Source organism: Musa acuminata, chromosome BXJ2-7 (genome assembly GCF_036884655.1).
Source record: "Musa acuminata AAA Group cultivar baxijiao chromosome BXJ2-7, Cavendish_Baxijiao_AAA, whole genome shotgun sequence".
Classification (NCBI taxonomy): domain Eukaryota; kingdom Viridiplantae; phylum Streptophyta; class Magnoliopsida; order Zingiberales; family Musaceae; genus Musa; species Musa acuminata.
The window spans coordinates 26,551,867-26,576,369 of NC_088344.1; the positions used below are offsets into that span (position 1 = coordinate 26,551,867).

At 36.1% G+C, this 24,503-nt stretch overlaps 3 protein-coding genes across 5 annotated transcripts; 1 reads left to right on the forward strand and 2 right to left on the reverse strand.

The window, feature by feature from the left end:
• Window positions 1-363: 363 nt before the first annotated feature.
• Window positions 364-6,159, forward strand: LOC103992074 (uncharacterized). 3 transcript variants are annotated; one of them, XM_065117689.1, is made up of 6 exons: window positions 364-656; window positions 1,668-1,862; window positions 1,941-2,022; window positions 4,434-4,550; window positions 5,667-5,748; window positions 5,870-6,159. In XM_065117689.1, exons 2-6 carry the CDS (start codon window positions 1,744-1,746, stop codon window positions 5,998-6,000), a joined length of 531 nt encoding a protein of 176 aa, XP_064973761.1. In that variant the 5' UTR covers window positions 364-656; window positions 1,668-1,743; the 3' UTR covers window positions 6,001-6,159. The 3 variants fall into 3 exon arrangements, with proteins under 3 accessions (XP_064973761.1, XP_064973762.1, XP_009409928.2); XM_065117690.1 differs by having other exon boundaries at window positions 365-656; window positions 5,925-6,159; XM_009411653.3 differs by lacking the exon at window positions 5,667-5,748 and having other exon boundaries at window positions 368-656; window positions 5,925-6,159.
• Window positions 6,160-6,815: 656 nt separating this feature from the next.
• LOC103992075 (dolichyl-diphosphooligosaccharide--protein glycosyltransferase subunit DAD1) lies at window positions 6,816-10,211 on the reverse strand. The gene is made up of 6 exons (XM_009411655.2): window positions 10,024-10,211; window positions 8,914-9,014; window positions 8,721-8,768; window positions 7,269-7,356; window positions 7,134-7,177; window positions 6,816-7,045 (listed from the first exon to the last, which is right to left on the reverse strand). Exons 2-6 carry the CDS (start codon window positions 8,995-8,997, stop codon window positions 6,962-6,964), a joined length of 348 nt encoding a protein of 115 aa, XP_009409930.1. The 5' UTR covers window positions 8,998-9,014; window positions 10,024-10,211; the 3' UTR covers window positions 6,816-6,961.
• A 751-nt stretch (window positions 10,212-10,962) lies between these two features.
• Window positions 10,963-16,228, reverse strand: LOC103992076 (uncharacterized). Its single transcript, XM_009411656.3, has 5 exons — window positions 14,937-16,228; window positions 13,786-13,822; window positions 12,480-12,716; window positions 12,346-12,393; window positions 10,963-11,509 (listed from the first exon to the last, which is right to left on the reverse strand). The coding sequence occupies exons 1-5, from the start codon at window positions 15,239-15,241 to the stop codon at window positions 11,111-11,113; spliced, it is 1,026 nt and encodes a 341-aa protein (XP_009409931.2). The 5' UTR covers window positions 15,242-16,228; the 3' UTR covers window positions 10,963-11,110.
• Between the last annotated feature and the right edge of the window lie 8,275 nt (window positions 16,229-24,503).

The window sequence follows — 24,503 nt, forward strand, 5'->3', positions numbered from 1 at the left end:
TGGTTAATTAGAAATATCTTATCAGATATTATATATTATTTTTCTTCCCAACTTCAAATTGTTGATAGCCATCATTTCTCGGACTACTAATAGTATAGTGAACCGATTCGGTGGCTTCTCTTAAGGACTGTAGTGACTCCCGCAATGCTGCTTTTGTAACCCTCGGTTAAAAATTTTAGCACAGTTTTTTTTTTAAGAAAAACAAATTGATGGCATTTTGTTCCCTCCGGAGCTGATTCGCTGCTCCTCCTCTACCACCAAGCACATTTGGACGTCGCGTCACTTCCCGACGCGCGGACTCGTGCGGTTACCATCATATACGCCGCGCCCCACATGTAGATGTTACCGGTACTTCTCGGAAAAGGGGCGTTTTCGTCATTTTGTGTGCTCAACAGCTAGTGAGGTTGCCCTCAACCTCCAGGGCTCTCCGCACTCGGTTCCTTCGCCCCGCTCCTCCTCCGCGCCGCCGTCAAGGCTACCACCCGCGCCCTATCCTTGTAGTCAACGTGCGGCCCTTGCACGACGTTCCCCCTATGTCTCTGTTCCGCTCCGCCGCCACGCGTTCTTCTATTGCTGCCGTCGCCGCCGACTGAGCTCTTCCACCGCTGCTTAATCGCTCATCTGCCACTGCCGCGGGCCGAGCCACCTCCTCCCTGGTACTCTTCTCTCCTCTCCTCCGCTCCTGATCGCAATTCTTGTTTCCTCTCCTATTCGCTCCTCTCCTCTCCTCTCCTCCCTGGCCCTCTCCTTGCCTGCCTATCCCCATTGGTTTTTTTGGTACAGTTTTAGACAGCATTTGAGAAATGAAAATTGGTACGAAACTTCCTTAGAGAACATCATGTTTTATTTTGATGCTTTCAGCGACCAACACGGTGTGTTCGTAGAAGAGCAAAATATATTGGTGTGATGCTTGGTAGAGCAAAAATAAGTTCTCTTTCTAAATGTTACTGTGAATAGTTCACCATTGAGGTGGGATTGATTGAGTATAAGTAAAAAAACAATGTTACAGTTCTCCAGTTCAAAGAAACCAAAATATTTAATTACATTGATAACTCAAAATATCTACTACAGTTATCATCACTAATATACAAAATTCTTCAATTATTACAATAGAGATGTCAGCACTAATACAATCCCTCTTTTACTTAATATCATTCTTGAGTAATAAAGGAGAGATCAATCCCGTCACTGTAAACCTTGAAAGAAAAAAACACAACAATTAAATTATAAAGAGATACTATTACTAAATTATATATTCACTTTAATAAAAATGCAAAATTTTAACTTTAGAACGTTTGAGTTTCACTAAATATCAACAAAAGATTATTATAAATTTCTCTAAGTATATGTGTAGATCTTAATAATCTTGTATAAATTGTAGGATCTTACGATTCTACATTTTGGTTCTATGATCTGAGTTTATTGACCCCTTTAGAATCCTAGGTAGGAAATTGAGTTTGACAACCTTTACAAATTTCCCTCCTAACTTGGTGGACACTCAATAAGGCCTGGAGTTCTCTTTCTAAATTTTGCTAAGTACATCTCTGTCATACAAAAGTTAGAAGGTTTGTATTTTTTATTTTCTGATTTTATTATTCTGGGTTCAATTTGTCATTTTGGTCTTTATCACTGTTGATTGTACTGATGTTTTAATTTCCTTCTGTAAGTTTGAACACCAAAGACATTGGATCCAGAAGCAAAATTCTATCTCATATTAGTGCCTCCTGAACCCCATTTTACTTAATGGACCTCTATGAGCAATGGAAGGGAATCTTGCGGATCCAAAAGTTTCGGCGAATGGTGTCATATGCTGGCTTCTATTGCTTTGTCACTCTCGTTAGTTATGCCTATACAAGCAACACGTACTGCCTTTCTTTCCCTCCCTCTTTCTTGCAGAGCCTTCTAGAACCTTTTGATATCCGTTTTTCCTAATCATGTAGAAAGAGGGCAGGATTCTCTAATGCTGACCAGTACTATGCTGCTTATCCAGCCAGCATCGAGCTTTTGACAGATACTGCAAAGGTTTGTTTATGTTCTTTGGTTTTTATTTTTTAATCTTTGTTCTTTTTTCTAGCTGTTTTGTTGATTGTATGAAGTATTAATTTTCTTTCTTGAGAATTGATGACAGTCCTCTTGTTATCATTGTCATTGTCATGTATAGAGTGTCTATTAAAACTCGAGATAGCTGCAAAATGACATCGTTTTTCTTCTTTTAAGCCATGGATTTTGTAGATATATACCAATGGTACAAGTGTTAGGCTTATGCTTTGATTTTTTGTAGTAGTGTGTTAAAACTTCAGAGTACTTCATGCTATTTGTGCTAATTTGGATATGGTACAAACAATATTCCTTTTGCAAAGGAATAAGTAAAAAAGAGTTTTGTGACTTGATGAAGGTGCTGGCTAGCTTAGTTGGTAAAGATTTTGATAGAATATTGTAGTTCTTGGGCTCAAATCTCACGTTCACCAATTACCCTTTCAAAAAAGAAAGTTTTGTAACCTATTGAAAATTTTGACTATGAGTTGCATTAAGAGTGACATGGCTGATTTGCCTTATCAATGACCACATGCCATATCTATCTGTTGAACTAAATGAACCTGAAATTAATCATTGAAACTATAACTAAGGGTGCGTTTGAGAATATATTTGAAATGTGCATTGAGGGCTCGGTACGCATTTCAAATGTGAATTGGTGTTTGATAAATTCGTTTCATATCATATTTGGCTTGGATGCCACATTGCAAATGCTAAAATGTTGATGCTACCTCAGGAGAGCATTAGCATTTTAGCATTTGCAGAATCTAATGTAATTGTTTAAATTCCCAAAGTACCCTATGACATTATCTAAAATCACAAGATTGCCTACATATCTTAGTAAGAAACCAACATGAGTTATATCTTCTATAATGTAGAATTTTATTTATATAGTTGAAAAAATTATTTTTCATTCATTTATATGATTATTTTTTATTTATTATATATCTGGACCATATGAAATTTTTTTGTAAGATTATATACATTTATTTATTTTATTTATTTACTTATTAATTTAAATATAGTATATATATTCACTTTTGAATAAATTTCAAAAATATTAGACTGATAAGTTTGTCACATAATATTCAATGGACTTTTGAAATATAATTTTGTCAAACAATACTTATATTAATGCATATTTAAAATACAGTTTTCATCTACTGTTTACCAAATACTCAAGGCATCTTGTAATTACACATTCATTCAAACTCTTTTCTCCAAATGCACATTAAAAATACAAATATGTTTCCAAATGCAGTCTAAGTCCTCATGATTACACCAGGGATAACAACTTTTGAATTTTTATGTAATAATCACACTTGAATTGCAATATTTTTATGCAATTATTAATTAGAAATTTATTCTAGGCAGTCTCTATAACTTCTTTTTATGTTCTTAAGTGGGCACATGATGATTAACCTCTCTTTAGTAAGCTAATAGAAATAACAGTTGGCACAATTTTGTCTAAAAATTGAACAGAACTAAGATTAAAATACAATTGGAGGATTATTCTTTCTTATTGATTTAACTAGTTCTCTTGCCTTAGTTCAATTGTCTTATGATGTAATATCTGACTTGCTTCGTATGCAATTCCATGAGAATGGTCTTATGGTAATGAGAAAAAGGTGCTAGAATTCCTATTGTTATAGTTGACATGATGAGATTGTCATACTTTCAGATCCTATACAAATAGGTAATTACTAACAAAACAAACTTACAGTCACTTCTACTTTCTTTTTCTGGTTTGATTTAGCTCTACAAATGTGCTGTGGAATTTTTGTACTGTAGTTGGTAAATTTATGCTTCAAAAATTCTCAAAATTATCCAGGAAATTTAACATTTTAAAGCAATTGGAAAACTTTGGAAGATCTATTGCTTCTTTTTTATATCTTGAAATTTCATTTCTTGCCACATAAGGACAACAAGAGATATAAGACGAGATATAATGCAGTAGAGATGTATCTGTCTTTATGTCAACTCTTATTAGTAAATGCAAATATGTCAGAGAAGTTAGAGAGTGTAATTCGTATAATTTAGATGTTCAGAGTCATGTTCACCACTAGGCGACAGTCTGCATGCACAGGTGATGAACCCCTAAGTATTAATGATCCGTATTAAGTTTGAACAAAGGTACCTTTAACCTTTTAGAAACTTGGTTTCCTGCTACATGTCCTATGGAGTGTCATCTATCGAGGCCATCTAGGCTTCACTCAAAATATGGATTTTATTTTTTAACTCTATTTTGTTCATCTAAGTCCCTTGTCAGTTATACAATTAATTTGGGTGTAGTTAGTTTGGGTTGATGAAAAAGGATTAGGTTACACTAACATTGGCATGTCTGGTTCTTTAATCTGTGTTCCTGGATCTGATATCAAGTCTTTTCATGCAAATGTCAGCTGTACAAGGTGGCTCTTGGAAATTGCTTTGAAGAAGAGGAATGGGGACCAATTGAGTTCTCCATCATGGCAAAACATTTTGAGCGCCAGGGAAAACCTCCATATGCGTACCATGCTGTAAGTTATAGAAATTACTCATTTCAAATTTCCCCCTTTATATATCTCCATGTTCATTCACATCCAGAGGCATTTTTGTTGGTTGTAATAAACTGGTTAAAGCTTCCTACTGAATATCAATTTAAATATGTATAAAAGAATATTGATATCATTGAAATGAGGGCAATCAATTACAAGCTGTAATTTTTTATATATACGCTTGTTCCAACTTGAAGCAAGCAAATCTTAGAAGGAATAAACTATTGCATGGGAGATTTTGACCAGTCTAATCTAACATTGTTTACATGGGGAATGAAACTTTCTAGTTCAGTTGTTGAAAAGTGAATCCATATGTTGCTAGATGCAGAGGAATTTTTATCAAAGAAACTTTTCAGTGTGAAACCTTGATATTTACATACTGAGTGATCATAAGAACAAGCTACAACATTGACGTGATTTAAGTTTTAAGATGCATTGTAGTGCATGAAGGGAACACTTAAATGAGGTCAACTAGTGGTCTATATGTTGGAGCAGGACTTCTAACAAACTATGTGATAGGCAAGAGAGGTATCTTAAAAATAATTAGGCTGTTCAGATGTATAATCATGACCGTCACAACATCATAAAATGATTGTTGTAGTGGTTGCAGCATTATAAAACATGTCAGATATGACAGACCACTTTTGTGAGAGGTAAGGGTGGAATAGCAAGCCAGACTGACGAATTGTTATTTTCAATGCCACTTTTTGACATATTTGTGTGGTTGATTAAGCTGGTGTATGAAATTTAGCAAGGTTTGTGCATTAAATTAATTAGGAGATTTGTAATTATGACAAACACAGACCAGTATGACTTGTTTGAGCTTACTAACAACCACATGTGATACTAATCCCTATCCTTGTTTGAGGAGAATACTACTAGCTATCTACATATTCTGGCATGACAAGCACTTGCGGATTTCTTTTATTTGTCACTCTGATGGTTTACTTATTCTGGAACTGTGTAAAATTTGATTTGGAGTTTCTATTGGTTATCGAAAGGTGATGGCTTCAAGTTTTATTTTAGATTAAAAAGTTAATGAGAAGTAAGTTATTATCATGAGCATATATAACCTGCAATTGGTTCTTCTTCATGTAGCTTTCTTACATGGTGATTCCAAAGAATGCTGAATTCATGCATCTTCAAGAAGTCTGCTGGTGTGAAAATAAACATGCTGCAGGTGTTATTTAGATTAATCTTTTTGCAGGCATAGGGAAAATATTTGTAGCTATTCACTTGCTTGTCTAACCAAGTCCTGTTTTTTCTCTTTCTTTCGAATCACCTTACCTTGCAACTCCAAGATTCTCGTTTTTGCTGGTCTCTGATGCATCTTCATCACGAACATGTCATGTGCAGCAATACATGGCGCACCTTCTCTCACAAGGACAACTTGATGGCAGCGGCTAAGTGCTCATCGCATCTGCCTCCATGAGCCAAGTTTCTGCATTATTTTGAAGCTCACGGCAATGAATTGCCCTAAGAAAGTAGCAACTCCTTTGTTGAACAAAGCATACATACCTAAGAGTTATTGTCAAATTTCTTGTTGATCTTTCAGGCTTATGCAATTATCGTCATCGGTCAATTATATTACGGGTTTACGAGTGTGTGTGGATGAGATGAATCATCATCTTCCGGACTTTGCGGCTTGTGATTGTGGTGTGTATTGTGCAGTCGAAGAGTACAAGATGATTAAGAAGATGAGTTTGTATTAGCATTTTTTTGGTTACACCGTCGAATAAATCTAAATCATTGATGAAGTTCTGTTAAGGACGTCCGTTTTTGTGATCAATTAGAAATCATTGATGAAGTTCTGTTCTAAACATGGCGATCAATAGGATTTTGATGCAGAAAGAAAGATGTCGAGCACAATGCTGATTATTCAATTCAAGATCATAATAAAAACGAGTTGCCAGCTAAGAACCCCCGCAAAATATAATTGGGTGATCGTCATACCCCATGACTTAAACTAATAGGAAATAGGACAATCTTATATTAAACTCTAACATCCCCCTCACTGTATATTTGACATAAGAAATAATTATATGACGCTAAGTCGTGAGGATGAGCACTGTGCAAAACTAATTAAATTGAACATATGAAAAAATCGAAAGGAATATATAAATATTTTGATCGATCCAATCTATATTAAACTTTAATATTAATTATTCCTATCATCATGAATGGGAAACATGCTTCTGGTGATGTCAAAATTAACTGCTCGGGAAACCTTGGAAAAAACACAAAGCATTCAAAGGCAAAGAAAATTTTGATAATGTTTCTCGAGTAGCAACATATATTAATTATCATAGGAAGCAAAAACTTGTGCTGTCACAGAATTTGTCCACCAAAAACCAACTTGGAAGGAATGGTAAAGTTTTCATGTTGGTTTCCGTCTATCCAAGAAAGTTCATGATCACCAGGTGGAGCACCAAATTGCAGAGAACAAAATCAGCAAAAGCCCGTTCGGGTGGTAGATCCTGCAACCAATTCCTTGTTAGAAGAAGAACCATTTAGGAATGGAGCTCGAAGACTAATATGATTCTTATATGCTGAGTTGGTGGTTACCTTAAACTCCTTGTTCTCTTTGTTGACTTGAATGCGAAGACAAACTGCATCATCAAACATAATAATGATAGTATTCAATTTTTCAAAAGCGGTATAAGCTTCTTTTCCTCAATGAGATGCAGGAATTGGTCGTACCTGCAAGTACTGCTGTCCCTACACAGGAAAGAACACCAGAAAGGAAAGAGTTGAAGGGAAACGATCCAACTATTCCCATGTACACGACCTGTTGCATAATACAAGATCAAAAACACACAAAGGGCTAAGACTCATAACACAGAGATTCATTACACAGGTTAAACAATGACAACTTAGCCATTAAGCTCATGCGCTTCTGAATTCATAAGGCTTAAATGAGCAAAGATGAGCCAAACCAACCTACTTAGTTTATGTTAGTCAGTTTAGCCACATTGTCGATTCAGTGATCATCTAACTGTATGACTATGAGAATGTGACACTACACTGTGCACATTTCTTGCTTAATATGACAATAACTCATCACAAAATTACTGCATTGAATTTTCTCCCCCATAGTTTCAAAGATGTGGACTTAATACTTTTCTCAACAAGCAAAGAGTCAATACTGCTTCTTTGTTTATCACAGTGATTTAAAATGCGCTAGGCGCCAAAAGGCGCCAAGGTCCAAAAACGCCCAAGGCGCTAGGCGCTCGCTCAAGCGCTCGCCCGAGCGAAGCGAGACGTTAAAATATAAAAATATATAATATAATTAATATAATTATTTAAATAAAAAATATGCTATTAAATTAAGAAAATCGAGTACAAAATCACAATGTCATATTAATAAAAAGTCTCAAAAATCAAAACAATAAAATTTTACATCAAATCTATTGAGTTGCTCTGTACACTTATCATTTATTCTGAAACCTAACAATAATTTTAAATAAAAAATTAATAGTATTAAAATTAAAATAATACATTATTAATCTAATAAATAAAAATATTATTATTAGTATATAGTTAGCAATATATTGTTAATATACTGTTAACAGTATAGTGAGAAAAGTGTGAGAAGATCGAGGCTACTAAGACAACGACAGTGATAGCGAGAGCAGGAGCGGCGAGCGATAGCGGGAGTAGGAGTTGCGAGCGGTGAGCGGCGGCAACAACGATGAGCGACGATTGTGGCAGCGGCGAGTAGCGACAGTGGCAGCAGTAGCAGAGAGCAGCGACAGCGGAGAAGAAATCTCGACGGCAAATCGCGAGTGTTAGGGTTGGGGAAGTCGGGGAAATCGTGTGAGGGAGCCTATCGGTGATTTAGTTGGTCCGATTGAACTAACTAAAGCACCGGAGACCGAACCAGACGTAAAACATTGGTTCGGTCGCCTGGTTTAACCCGGGCGCTCGCCCGAAGCGCTCGACGCCTAGGCTCGGGCGAGCGCCTAGGCGGCGCCTCATTGAAGCGAGGCGCTTGGACATGAAGCGAGGCGCTCGGGCCTCGCCTCGCCTCGCCCGAGCGCCTAGGCGAGCGCCCGAACGCCTATTGAAATCACTGGTTTATCATAAGATTCATAGTAAATTTTAACGCCATGATGAAAAGATATGCAAATTAAGAAAGCTGTTTTCTCATACCTGAATTACTGCTGTAGTAATTGCGTAAACCACATAAAGATCGATAATCTGCAGATATGCATATGTATGGAAAGAGAAGTCAATTCTGCAGCTTCAATCTCCACTAATTTATCCGAAATGAAAATCAAGTCGGCTGTGCTAGAAGAGAAAGTTGTACTTCTACAAGTGCACGGGGAAAGAAAAAAATATATACTTTGAGACTAATTGGTGTGGCAGCATAAGCTGAACGCAGAGAGCGAATGAGAACTTTGGCATCGCTCGTATTTGACTTTGCCATTCCCAACAATTGGTTTCCTGAAATGTGAAAACAGAAGAAACAAAACACCATCAGTTTTTCACTAAAGACATGAGAATGGAAACAACACTAAAACAAATATATATATATATATATATATATATATATATATATATATTCACAATAATTTTTACTATTCCTAAAAGAAAAATGGCTGGTCACTGAAAATTATAAACTTTCCTAGACTTGCAGCTCATCAGAACATAGGATCAAGGAGCCAGTGAGATACTACATAAAGTACACTTATGGACTAAACCATCTAAGATATCCAAATAAAGCAACAAGCAAGCCAGAGGTTCCAACCATCCAGGATCAGTTATATTAATCTCCCACTACCAAGTGCAGCTGAGGGCAATAATAACTAGTAAAATTAAAAGCCATAAAAGCTTTTGTTATAAAGTATTCTATGGTTCTCCTCCACCTTCCCTTTGCAGTATAATCTGTATTAATCCCCCTAGAATTCCATGACTGAACTTTTGATTTTGGACATGATGAAGTACTTATGCTTGATAAATTTCATGTCTTGGATGTACTCTAAGATAAGCCCTAGACTTCTTTAATAACATGCCAAATAAACATGAAATCATCCCTACACAGCAGCCTGCACTCCCTACATGGGCTGAACAAAAACGCATTGCCATGTTGATCGCCAAACAATCGAGTCGTCAATTCGTGATGCTTATCATTCGCAACGCGATACGAAGTCTAAGATCATACAGACCAAAAAAACCCGTCCTCGGTATTTTGGCCTCGCCAGCCTTTTATCATCTCCGGGGTAAAAAGGGCATCAGCGACGGTCAAAATCAGGGGCTTTCCTAAACATAGAACATCAACTCGAGAACATTCATCGTCGCAAGAGACCCGTGAACCGAACCCTCTCAGAAATTAAGGCCGTACTCTCGAGCATAAAAATATACGAATGAGATCAATAAACGAATGAGAAACAAAGATCTAAAGCAAAATTTATCTTTCGAGATGAAAGATAAGGGGAGCGGACGAGAGACCAACCCGAGAGAAGAGCAGACGGAGATCGGCCGCGCCGTCTCTGTGTCGCCGGTCGCTGCAGCTGCAGAGAAAGGAAGGAAGCGAGGGTTTAATTAGTAGCAAATATGGATGGGAGCAATTCTTGTCAGACTCGTCATCTAGTCACCCCACAGTATACACGCATGTAAGCTTGAGAGGGGTTCAGGCTGGACCCCACTCGGTTCGCACGGGGTGATCGACGAAGGCGGGTGAAAGAATAAAAGTTCTTTTATTCAGTCATCCATGGGCCTGCCGTGCACGTGAGTTCTTCCCCGGCCGGTGCTTAAAATCCCAAAAGTTAGGGATTAGAATTTCAAACCATAATATTCCCAATTTTATGTTCTACTGCAGCTTCATAAATTCTCAAGACATTGAAAATTTTACGTATATTTTTCTCTATGAGATTGTGAGAGTAAAAATGAGATTCGCTATGGTATGAGTAGGTTTAAATTACATAAATAATAAATAGTACTGCATATATTGACTCTCCAAACTTGGAAGATCTCATATTGAGTTTTACATTTCCTTTTAGATTTTAAAAGTATTTGATAGAAATATAAAAATTCAGATAAAAATATATAAAAAATATAAAAATAATAAAATAGGACTGCAATACATCGAATCCAAAGATTCAACATTGACCAAAAGTCTCAATTGCATCTTTTTTGGGATTCTGGGAGTTTCTGACAAAAACATAAAAACTAATATGAATGATCAAGAAAAGAGACCTGAACTGAAACTGCATCCAAGTATCATCAGAGATGAGTGGAGATAGTTTATATGTATCATAAGCTCTTATTGCCATGGATCAGATCCCTCCTCTGTACCATAAATCTGTCCAGAAGTGTGCACATCATAAAAGCTTGATTGACGGTACTGATTCACTGACCATGATATTTTTAGCAACATTGGGACACCAATGCTAAATTGCAAACTGCTACCAACACCAATCAATTAACATTTCAAAAGCATGGAACTACTACTACCTATGCTCTCAATTCTCATACAACACTTAAGTACAGTAGAAGGGGTTAGATAGTTTTGCAAGTCTGTACAAAGTCCAAGACCACCATCAATGGCCATCTCCACCACAACACCAGTTGCACAGGTATGCTGACCCATTGGAACACTGCACCGTTGGGCATCCCCTACTCGAACAGCTCGGGAAGTCAGGTTTCCTAAATCTGATTCGGCAGCAGCAGTTTGCAGTGAAGCTCGTTGTCATGGCGGCGCTGGTGGTAGCAACAGGTTTTGTAGGCGACTTGAGAGTTTGCCAGATCTTCTTGAGCCGGGTTGCAGTGGTGATGTTCTCCATTTCCTGAATGAACTTGCGGAGGTGGCGGATGTAGTCTGGATACAGCTCCAGGTTGCAATGACCTCCTCCTTTGATCCATAAGGGCTCATACGGCTCCTTTGCTAGTTTCCACAGACCATGTCCGTGAAGCCAATTCACTACATCATCCTCGGTACCCTACAAGAAGGCATGGAACAGTTCAAATGAAAAAGGTTATTTACCAGGAACAGTCATAGTGATTTTTCTGACGTTTGCATTTTGGTTTCTCGATAAATCGCATCAGTTCACATGAAACATAAGAAATGAAAGCAACACTCTGTGATAACAATCGACAACAGATACATAACAGAGCCTAGATTCTCCAAGTGGCCACTACAAAATTAAGACAATATCAGTGAATAGATACAATTCAAAGTTCCAAACCAGTACTTCCCAACATTGTTTAGGAGATGTAACATGATTCTTTTGTGTCACTGCAGCTACCTATGAAAAGATTGACCCTAGTTTCAAAGGTGAATGCCTTAATTGCCACAATGAAATGGCTACGTAGGCCTTAGTTGAGCAAGCCATGGAGATTCTTAGGGTTGAATCTGACTTGGTAGCTACAAAAGTGTTGGGTACACATATTTCTGAAAGAAAATGAGCAGTAGAAGAAGGAAATCAAAAGAAAGCTGTTTCAGACCTTTAGTCAACATACTAGTAATTGCTCTTCAATAGTGATCAAGCACTTATCGTGGCTAATTATTCTGGACTTCTACCTTACACTGCAAAATTTATATAGTCATTATCATCAACTAGAGAAACAAAACTTCAGATAAATGGGGAATTTTTAATTACATAGATTCGTCTTACTTGATAAATGGGAAAACAACTGATAATTTAATATAAACTAAAAGATCTAAATGCCACAAAGCAATCATATAGAAAACTTTCAAATTCTTCTCAACAGAAAGAAGTGAAGCTACTGACTATATAAAAGACGAAAGTTCATGAATTTAAGAGAATGAACTTACATGAACTGCAAAAACTGGGCACTTGACCTTCTTTATTTTGTTAATGTTCTGCATAAAAGCTACAACAGTTAGTAGCTAAAATTGCCAATCGATGTAAGAACATGGCATAAAAAAATGTAAAGCATGAGGAATACTTTATAAATGTCGAAGCAGAAATTGAAATTGACATGGCAAACCACACGGAGTCCTGACAATATAGCACTGTGGAGCACTACACCTCGCAGTCTTGGCAAGCGAGCTGCCAAATGCAATGTGGGGCCGCTACCGACTGATTGCCCATATAAGATCAGATCTTCCTGACTGACTCCATATTCTGTTTGCAGACACTGGTACACTGCCTCGATGTCTGCATATGTGTTGTATTCACTAGGCTAAACACCATAAACAAATGCATAGTATATTACTTCAGCTGGTGTGTAAACCTATAAAGTTAGGCAATAAAGAAAAACATGAAATCACAAGAATTGAAATGAGTCTTCCTTTAACCCAATGAACCACAACCTTCATGTCAAAGATTTAGGTTTGATGTACTACTATATTAAAACCATCTTTCCTTTATGAATTTAGTAAGCAGAGAGAACTTTGCACAAGTTACACATTGAGGCATTTACCAAGACTCCAGTGAAAGCAATAACAAATGATAAGAGTTAATCAATTAATGCTTCATGTGGCTTAAATTTTTATACACTACAAAAGCATGACAAATAGTTCATCTCAAATTGCATCACTTTACAACCTGCTCCCACCATTGCAGGTGGCAGGCACCAGATACACATATCCTTATCGCTGCCTGTAAGGTTGATATCAGCTATTTGAACCCATAATCAGTTTTATCATGCAACTGAAGCTAGTAGATATTGCTATGTTTCCCTTATTAACGAAAAAGATTCATGTGAATAAGCAAAACACCAAGGGAAGTTGAGTAAAATTGTAATAGATTTGAGGCTTACAAAGACACCAGCCATTGTGCTTGAAGCAAGTACTAGTACCTTTTTTGGCTTTTATGCTAGAATCAACTGTAGTTCAAATATCTACAGGAACAGCTCATTTATTTGTTTGACATTAAAAAACCCTTAAATCATCTAGTCTACTACGTGAAATGTTCTTACCCTTCTATGTATCTGGTATTTTATCTTGCCCTTATGTTTGCTTAGCCTTAACTTGTGATAGTGACATCTGATTCGGTTGACAATGTGATTTCCAACTTGCAAGAAATTGTTTCATACTTTTTTGAAGTATTTGAAATTAACTTCTTTAAAGGTGGAAAAAAAGATTCTACAGCAGTGTTTGACGTTCATATGAACAAAAGCAATTGCACCAATGTTTCAACAGTAGACAGGTTCACATGGAATACTAGTTATACTGATCAGAAATGTTTCAATGGCACTGCCAAGTTTAGACTGCCTTCAAGAAACCATTTATCTCAAGGAAATAGCTTACCTTACCAGTAGATGCTCCATATCCTGAATAGTCATATCTGCATGTTAGAAGAAAACAAAATCATTATATTACAACTCTAAAGCAATGAAAAGGAGAACTAAGAATATACAATAAGTCAAAACACATGTTATAAGCATGTAAATGAGGATGTATAGATGAATCAGAAACATCATCTATGAATGAATAAATTGAGCTGTCTCCCACAAGTGAAAATTTATATCAAGTTTCCACATGTGGACATCTGATCAAGATCTGAATGTATGTATAAGGCAAATTTTCTTCATTAGATATAATCAACCTAGAAATCATTTAGCTTACATTAACAGCCCAACTGACATGGCAGATGATATTTCATAGTCCACAAGCAGTGTCTAGTTTCATTTTCACGAAAAGAAAAAGTGAATTCAGCAACTATGCAATGTGAATATCTTTACTTGAATCCTGATATAAGTTTGCAGTGGCGGACCCTTTATCGCAGCAGGACTGTAGTAATTGTGCAGTAACCGATATACACAAAACAGAATCACAAGTAGTAGTATTACCAGACTTGAAGAGATAACGAAGAAAACAAAACATGGCGGTTAATCGCACAGAAACTGCTTATTGATGTTTATATATATATATATATATATATATATATATATATATATATATATATATATATATATATATATATATATATATATATATATATATATATCACAGATCTCTCTGACCTAGAACAAAATGCATACAGACTTTAATGAGATCAGTAATACTCAACTTGAAATGAGTTGAAGAAAGCTATACATTCAATTACCAAGATCATCATGAAAAAGAAAATGAAAGAAAATGCACTATGAAGTCAGTGTATAAAACAAATGGAAATTCACAGGACAAAGAATCTGAAGAACAGTTTTAGGCTAAAACCCTACACAGTAACTTATTCCAGACAGTGTATACTTGCATATACAGTAGCAATCAGTGGCCAAAAAGAAAAACATAAAAGAAACACCCAATAACCACAACATTGGCTCTCTGGGGTCCCCAAAGAAGAGGACAATCTAAAAGAATAAATATCAGATACAGTAAAACAAATGCAGAAAACAAGGGAAATTTGATTCAAGAGGGAACAAAATAAACGTTGGTGATAGACGACACAATCCACTAACCCCATCAGATTAACCCTGAGGTTGACCTTAAGCTGCACGAAGAGATCATAGAGTCGTCCCAGATCTGCAGCATTGCCATGTGAGTAGAGCACTGTGAGCCTGGCACAGGGGTTCTTCAAATAAAACGCAACAATCTTGTTCCCGTTCTTGGTGTCCAGCACCAGGACATCCATGGAGTGGTCCCTTGGGACGCCAGATGCCGCCAGCCGCCCGCCGTCGTCCTTCTTGACGCTGTAAGTCGGTGGGTCGGGCGGGAAGAAGGCGAACCTCGCCGCCAGACTCGAGACCGAGCACCCCGAGAACATCGAGACCGATCCAACTCATTGACAGAGAAGAATGCTCATAAAAGAAGGATCTTTCTTCTTCCCCCTGTTCCCCTTATGGCTGAGTCGAGCAGAATCTCTAGGGTTTAGCTGTCAAGAAGAGGCCCCGAGTGGGAAATAGACAGCAGAAACTGGTTTCTCCGGGAAAAAGATGGTTTTGGACTCTAGGGTTTTACCAGGGTTCAGGGACAGGGACAGAGAATAAGAGAGGGGTTTGGATGGAGCACAAAAGTTGTGATCTTTGGACTATCTATACGTTTCTGTGGACAGAGCAAAAGAGAGCTATCAATGGAATGGTGGAGGACTGAAGCAGGACTGCTGGAATGTATCCACCTATAGACTGAAGGAAAAGGAGTCTGGAAGAGATAAGGAGAGGGCTTTGAGAAGGAGAAATTTCAGGGTCTTCATCTTCCTCCTCTTCACCTTCTCCTGCCTAGTAGAGGAAGGTGCTTGGCAAGTACAGTGAGGCGGAGGAGACACCTCACTTAGTCCTTTTTGCTCACAGAGTCAAAGTCATGAGTCAAGAAGAGATGTGTGAAAGGCCAACATCTCTCTCTCTCTCTCCGGGGAAAAGGAAATGAAGGTAGCAGACTCAGTGGGAAGAGAAGAAAGCAAACAGAGGAGCATAAATGACACTCTCTCTCTCTCTCCCCCCCTCTTGGGAAGGGAAATGATGGTAGGCAGTGAAGGCTACTACACACTTATCAATCAGTTATGATCATTGCTTTGGTTGTGCAGATAGAGATTGGCACTTTGGCAGTCGGGAGAGCAGAAAGCAAGTAGAGGAGCATCAATCCCTCTCCTTCTTTCTCTCTCTCTCTCTCTCTCTCTCTCTCTCACTTAGGAGGAAATGAAATGGAGACAGGCAGTGAAGCCTACTACACATATAAATCAATCGTGGAAATTACTTTGGTTGTGCAGGCGGAGTTTGGTACTTTGGCAGTGGGACAGGAGAAAGCAAGGAGTATGCTCTCTTTGTGTTGTGTGTGTGTGTGTGTGCGCGCGAGAGAGGAGAAATGAAATGAAAGGAAGGCGGTATAAAGTCTACTACACATAGATTAATCAATGATGGAAATGGCTTAGGTTGGGCAGATGGAGATTGGCACTTTGGCAGTGGGATGAGAGAGAGAGAGAGAGAGAGAGAGAGAGAAAAGGAAGCTAATTAGTAGCAGAGGAGAATGGTGGTATGAGACAACGAGAATTCCAGTGAGCATGTGTGGGATCCCACCCAGATTACACACAAAACCAACAAATAAGATTGATCTCAGTAGATGTTGGGCACAAGTACTGGCGCAGGTGGCCTTGCTTCCATCTGACGCATGCATGCATGCCTTCCCCTCCATCAGCTTTATCCTATTTCCCTTCTGTTTTCTTTCATGTACCTGTTTTCAAATTATATTTTTAACAAATTCTCAGAAAAAAACCTCACGCATTAAAATTTTTTTAGAAAAATAGTGTTCCATTTTTTAAAGTTTTCACATTGGGCTCCTTGCATGAAAAGATCAGTCATTTTTCCTTATTTGGATCTATCATTGCCCCCATCAAATTGCTCCTATGTGTCTCGTTCTTATTGTCTTCACCCATGGTATAGATAATCAGTATCGTTGCTCTACATCCCCTCATCGTTAACTTTTATCAAACTTATCTTTGTCTCCACGAACTCTCTTGGTTCTCACTACATCGTCTCTGCACGCCTAGCCTTCACCATCCTCACCCGTACCACAAGCAATTAGCATCGTGGCCCTACCTCCCCTCTCCTTTATCATTTTGGACCCATTCTTGCCTACGTGGTCTTTGCTAGCTCTTAGAGGACTTGCCTCGACTTTTACATATCCCTCAACCACCAATAGTCCCGCTCTTGCGTGCCTCCATCGAACTCGCCTCTCCCTCTACGAACCTCGTTGGTCTCTATTGGACCTGCTCTTGTGTGCCTCAGCGGCGAAGGCACAAGTGACCAACGATGCCTCACCCTCGTCGTCTTTGCCCACTACATATGCGACCAACGATGGAGGCAGTTAGGAACCTATCTAGGTGGAGGTGTAGGTAATCAGGGATGAAAGCACAAGGACAACATTATCATTTACGAAAAATACTCTATGAAAATTTTAGAAAACGGGAGCACTCTACAAGAAATTTTTTCAGAGAATTTATCCTTTTTTTCTAAAATATCTTATTAATATTATTATTTTGAAATAAGCACAGATTTGATGGCCATAGTAAGAGAGTGAGTCTGGTGAGAAAAAGAACAAAGGTGCAAGTAGGTTCTGCCTTTTTTTTCTTTTTGGTTCTCCCAAAAAGATAAAACTTATGTATTACTCACAGAATGAGTACAAGAAAATCCAGAAAATTCAAGGTTAACGGTAGATTAAGGTCAAAACTATTTCCAATCGGAATCACTCCTACCGGTCTTAACAAAGTTTGTCAATCAATTAGCAACGTTGTTTATCATTCTCGAAAAGAACATGCTTAACGGAGACTAAAGTTTCCATTGACAAAAACTTCATTATGAAATAGATATGGAGTATAGGAGGAGTGTCCATAGTTACTTTATAGTTTGACTCTTATAATAAGTTGAAGATGATAGTATAAAAAGAATGACGGGCTTCAAGTCATTAAAAAACAATGAGGACATCAGTATTTTACCGTTCTTCGAGATTGAACTCTGTTAGTCCATTTGCACTCGTTCTTGAATCATCCGAATCAAAAAAGTTAACTCAAGTATCGAAAAAAATTTATCGAAAATTCTCCGAGATAGTTTACTAGAATTTAATTTGGACATGGAGGAGAACCTCGATTGACTTCAAATTAATATTCTAGTCAAATAATTATTGAATTATTATAGACTCGGTGTATGTATACGTTGGAAGTTAACAATGTTGATCTCTTTGGTCAGCTTTACTATTATCCCCCTGTACAACAGATTGCAAAGGTGCCAAAACACCTTACTGTGATCATTGACAAAACTGATCCATCCCCATATATTCTGTACAAACCAATATGTTCCTCGAACCTCCATGATGTTTTGCCTTGTCCAAGGCAGCCAAGATGGCCCTGCCCTCCGCCGGATCTGGGAATTGCACGTTGTAGTCTGTACAAGCAGTAGCTAGCGGTAGAAGAAAATGAACCATCACTCCTAGCAAGTCGTCAAGAGTGGTTGGCATTATTTTTCTGAATAAAGCATGTAAATGGTTACGATAGTGACAATTATTCCTATTTATCTTACCATTCTGTACCTCCAATTATGCCCCTTACTTTCAGCTTTTAAACTCACTAAAATCCACTTAAAATTGATCTCCGACCATGTTTCATAACAAGCAAGCATAATGATGGTAGGAGACTTTTCAACACACTCGCACGCTGGGTGAGCATAATAGGACCTGTGAATGCATAATTTTAGCAATGTGGGCAGAAAGGCAGTGTAAATTATTAATTTTTATTTATTTTATTTTGGGATAAACATTCAACTACAATAATACTTTCTTACTGAAACAGTTACCATTTTCTGACAGGACTGACTCGTCTCAACAAGTGATATCCAACGATCGTCACTGTCGCTGTTGAAAATATTGATGCAGAAAACTCCTATCCAGCAAAGGGGATGGAAGCAAAAAAGATAACAAAGGTAAAGATTCCAACATCTATTAGTTATAAGCTTTTGGAAGGTTTTCTATCATTTAAACATTTACAAATGTAGGCCACATGTTAATAGGGACATTGTCAAACCAAGGATGGTTAGCAGTATTAGTGGAGGAACCATCCACCATGTAGGTTGTTATATATGTTTCTTCAATTCCACAAAGGTATGTTAGTGTTAGTGTTAGTGTTAGGGTATATATAGATTGTCATATTTAGGTTTTAGAATGTTGACCCATAAAATATTATCATTATTAAGCAAGAGCGAAGTTCTTTTGGCATATACAGGTTTCCTCACAAAACTTAGGTCTCTGATCCTTCTTGTAGATACTATGTCCCACCCGATTAAGTTTTTCATGTTAGATTACCTTTGTTCGGAACTAAAGAATTTTTGAGAAAGACGAATTTCTCGATAGCTTATGGTTGAATTTTTAATTTATTCCTATCATTTCTGTATAACCTATATTTAAACATAAAATGGAAAGTGGGTTTGACAAAGCATCATACTTCTTTTGTCTTTATTTTTATTTTTAGATTGAGCATATGTACTAACTATATAAGAGTGTTTTGTCGAACCTAATCATACGCTATCTAAACTAAGAAATCAAATTAAGCGATGTTCGTGCTCATGCGAATTCGGATTTTTCCGATTTCACTTATTTCATAATTTCTGCATCGATCAAGATTGAGATTGAAAAAAAGAAAGCTTTCAAATTATTAACTCAAGTCTATTGTCGAATCCTACTTAGCGGATACCCTAACTTAGTTTCACATTAGAGGTAAGTAACAATTTAATTGCACTTATAAAGATAAATGTGTCTGTTTCTATTAACCTATATTTAAGAATTTTATGTTAGCGATTAAGACTCGATAAATATGAGTTAATTATCTCATCAAAATAAGATTAGAGCTGATCCTATATCGGGCCATGTTGATCCTTAACAAAGTCATGAAACTCTTAAGTGGAGTAGAAGAGATCGTACCATATCAATATCGGGCCATGTTGATCCTTAACAAAGTCATGGAACTCTTAAGTGGAGTAGAAGAGATCGTACCATACCAGTTTAGTTTCACATCAGAAATGAGTGAAGATTTGAATGGACTTATAAGGACTAATTAAATCTATTATTATTAACTTAGATTTAGATAAGAATATTAATCCCTTAAATGAGAGATTCTAACATCATAGCTTGATCTCACATCATTTTCATATTATTTGTGAGAAAAAAATTGTTTCACTGATTTGAAAAAATAATTCGACTCCAATAAAATATCAACATGGAGAGCAGAGTATAGCATTCTGATTAATCTTACATTACAATGACTAAGAGTAAAGCTTATAAGAATTCAATAAATATATTATTATTAAATTTAACTTAAATATTTTAGTTAATGATTTTGACTCAACAAAGTTAATAGGTAGCATCGTCTCTTTATTCGTTGTTACTATAGGTAACGGGTATATGGTAGCTCGATAATCTTATTTTATATATATTTTGCTTGCTTTCTACTATACAAATAGTCCTCAAGTTGTTCAATTAACCATCAAGAATCTCAGACTAAAACTAGCCAAAATATTTCTTCTCTCGTATGTAACAATAACATTTTTTAGTTATGGACTCATAACCCTAATCATTTCAACACCTTGAATGATATGAGATTGGATGGAGCTTAGAAATAGTTATTGAAAAGCTTTGATAACTTATAATAAAACTACTAGCTAATATGTTCATGCTTGAGAATGTCACTCTTTAACATTTGGAACCCTTTTGTCATTCGAAACTATGACTTATTCTATGTATCTCACGAGATGAGGATAATACTTTGCTCGTCGCTCACCTTTTCAATTTGATTGACATCTTTCTTTGCATGTCTTTGATAGACCATGTAAGGTTACGATTAGGTTAATTCGTTACGAGCAAATATCATCCGAATGACTCATAACTTAGATAATTGTAGCCATGTGGATGATATATTGGACTAACTTAAATCATCAACTTCGGTTGAACAACTTAAATATGCACCGGTAACCTACAGAACTAAAATCTTAGAAAACGATTTCCAAGACAAAACATACACTAAACTACAAATTACCACATTTTGTGCACTGCTTTCAAGTCTTTGACAGTGTGATTACAAATACAAACAAAGAAGAAAGACAAAAGGGTTTTCCAAGTCAGAGGAGAGGTGTTTTTGAGAAGACAAGGGAAAAGGGAACGAAGAGGCCATGGACGTTTCTGCAACACCATGCATGCTCGAACGTTTCCAATCACCTGCTCCTGCCTTTTCTCTGGACAACACATGCATCACATCACATCTCGGTGTACCCAGACGCTGTTCTCTGAGAGCCATAAAGCCACGCCAACTCCACCGTTTCCGACACTACAAGCATCAAAAGGTGGCGAGCTATGAATTTGAAGGGAGGGAGAGAGAGAGAGAGAGAGAGAGAGAGAGAGAGATGAGTGTGGCAGTCATAGCTCTTGAAATGCGATGCTTCAACCAGGTGCAGACAAGCAAGGCCGTCTTCATCTCCAGCCACAGAGAGAGAGAGAGAGAGAGAGAGAGAGAGAGAGAGAGAGATCTTGAAATGATACAACCAGGTGGCTGGAGACTAGCAAGGCCGTCTTCATCTCCAATCAAACCTCAAGTAGGTCACGGTGGCTTAGCTTCGCTTCTCTAGATCAGCTAAATAACACTACTCCTTGGTGCATGGAAAAGTGGCTTGTGCATGTGGGTGATACACCTTGAATTAGTGTCATGCATTAATGTTGATGCATCCGTGACTGAGATACTAATTATAATCTCGTGCACTGAGCTCTTTGTTTGGTTTTTGGGAGATGAAGATTGGGTTAAGGACAATTTGGTACTTGGATTAAAGTAACTCATGTCTGAGTGTCCTTCATGTTGTTGTTATCAAGGCTCAAGCAGACACCAAATCATTCCAAACAATTAAAATTGATAGTTTATATTGAAAACAAATCTATGATCACTTTAGATCATGTCATGCCATACTAAGCTAAGATCAGTCTACAATAGTTGATGTTTTAAGGTCTTTTCTTTCCCCTTATAGAGATAGATTGATGTTTCACATCACTTGTTGCGATGAAAATGACATAAAAACTATTCAGAACAAGTCTAAAGAGCTGTGAGCGACAAACGATGAGCAAAGCATAGGGAACCCCATCCAATCTTATGCCACTTAAGGATTTCAAGATACTAAGATGGTTGATGTTTCGTATCGCTCGCACATCCCAAAATAGCCTATTAAAATAAAATATAATTTCATAAACTTCGTGAGATTATATATACTTACATCTATGGATCACTTTATATTTTCTATTTTATGAAGAGATAATTTATCATCTTTTTAGATGATTTATTAAAACATGATTATGTATATCTAATTCATGAAAAGTTTTATATTGTTAACATCTTTTATATGTACATAAATGAAAGTTAGATATTTATGCATATGCCTTTCTAGGTATGTTATAGTAGAATGAGATTGCTACAAGATAAAATTATACTCTTATGAATATGGTAATAAGCATGATGAGTTATTCGTTTTATCTGAATGTGAAGCTTTAAAAATAATTATGTATATCTTGTTATGATATATGAAGAAAAAAGAATTCTTTATCATTTTCACAAGCTTTGGAAAGTGGAGATTCTGAAAAGTATTACAATGCAATGAAAGAATAGTTAAAATAAATGAACTAGAATGATGTAAAAAAACTCATCAAATTATTTAATAATTATAAAAAAATTGGTTATAAATATGTTTTTAAGATAAAACATAACTCCAAAGATAATATTGAATGATATAAAAGTAGTCTTGTGGCAAAAGACTTTTATTAGAAAGAAGATATCGACTAAACAATATTTTTTCTCAAATTAAAAAAAAAGACTTGTTAAGAAATATTATGATATTAGTAACATATTATGATCTTGAATTACATCAAATGGAGTTAAAAATAACTTTTTTAAATAGAAATCTAGATGAAAAAATTATATGGAATAAGTAAAGGATTCATAGAGAAGGAAAAAAGAATTTTTGGCCTGCAAACTTAGAAAATTTATTTATGACCTTAGACAAACTCATAAACAATGGTATATAAAATTTCATAATATTATTATTTTCTTTGGATTAAAAAACTATTCCTGATTAGTGCATATATTTAAATGTTAGTGGGAGTAAGTTTTTTATAATAGTCTTATATATGAATGATATTTGTCGATAACTATCTTGGTTCATTGCACTAAGCTAAAAAATTTCTTATCAAGAATTTTTAAATTATTGATATGAATGAGGTAACTTATGTTATTAGTATAGAGATATTTAAGGATAGATCTTAAGGATTATTGGGTCTGTTTCAAAAATAATATATTGATAGTCTTGGAGAGATTTAGTATATAATTTTATTTAACAAATGATATACTTATAACTAAAGATGAAAAATTCAATCAAAACTAATATCGTACAAATTACTTGAAAGATAATTAAATATTTTTTTTATATACATAGTTAAAATTATATTATATGCTCAAATTTATACTCAAGTATATATCAATTTTATAGTTGGAATGTTAGGTAGATACCAAAGCAAACTAGGAATGAAATATTTGAAACCTACACAAAAAAAAAATGATATATATAAGAGATGAAGGACGATATGCTCATATATATGAGATTATATCAGCTTGATATGATGGTATTTTTATATGTTAATTTTTTAAATTAATTTGATAGCAAAAACTCTACTTTATATTTATATTAATTAGAGGGGCAACTTATAACAAAAGTATAAAATAATATATTATTATATTATTGACAATAAAAACTAATTCTATGGCATGCTTTGAGGTCACTTATTAAATTTTATAGTTGTAAAATTTTATCTTAGGAGTTATTATAGTCAAAGGCAAATATCAAGTAGTTGAAAATATTTTATGATAACCATGATAATTTTAAGTATATCGAGATAAAGTACTTAATAATTAGAGAAAGTGACTAGAAATAATAAGTATCAATTGAGAACCTAAGTACCACTTTAATAATTACTGATATATTTATTAAAGTCTCACAATCTAAGATATTTAAGGAACATGTTCTTACAATTAGGCTTATGAATAATCAATAAAACATATGGTGATGTATGTTCAAGTAGACATTATTATTAAAGGTAAACAACAAAACAAAAATGCAAACCAATTTATAGTGGTTCTGTCATTGTGACCTACATCCACTCCCGATTCCTCTTCACTCGAGGCCATCGGCTTCCACTATCGATCTTCTTTCCAATGGGTGAAAATCAACTACCCTTACACTCTTTCTCGTTTTCACAAGTTTAGGAGAGAACATTTACACCCCTCTTGTATAAGTGTTGTTAGGAAAAAGTTGACACTAATAGGAGGGGTGAATTAGTGCAGTGGTAAAATATGTCGGTTTCAAAAAACCTTCGTACGATAAAAAACTGATTTCGGAAACTTAACTTGAAACACGTGTTCATAAATGTATTGAAGGCAGTAAGTAAAATGGTTTGCAATAAAGTAAATGACAACAATAGAAATGCAAACCAGAGAACACGCCAATTTTATAGTGGTTCGGTCA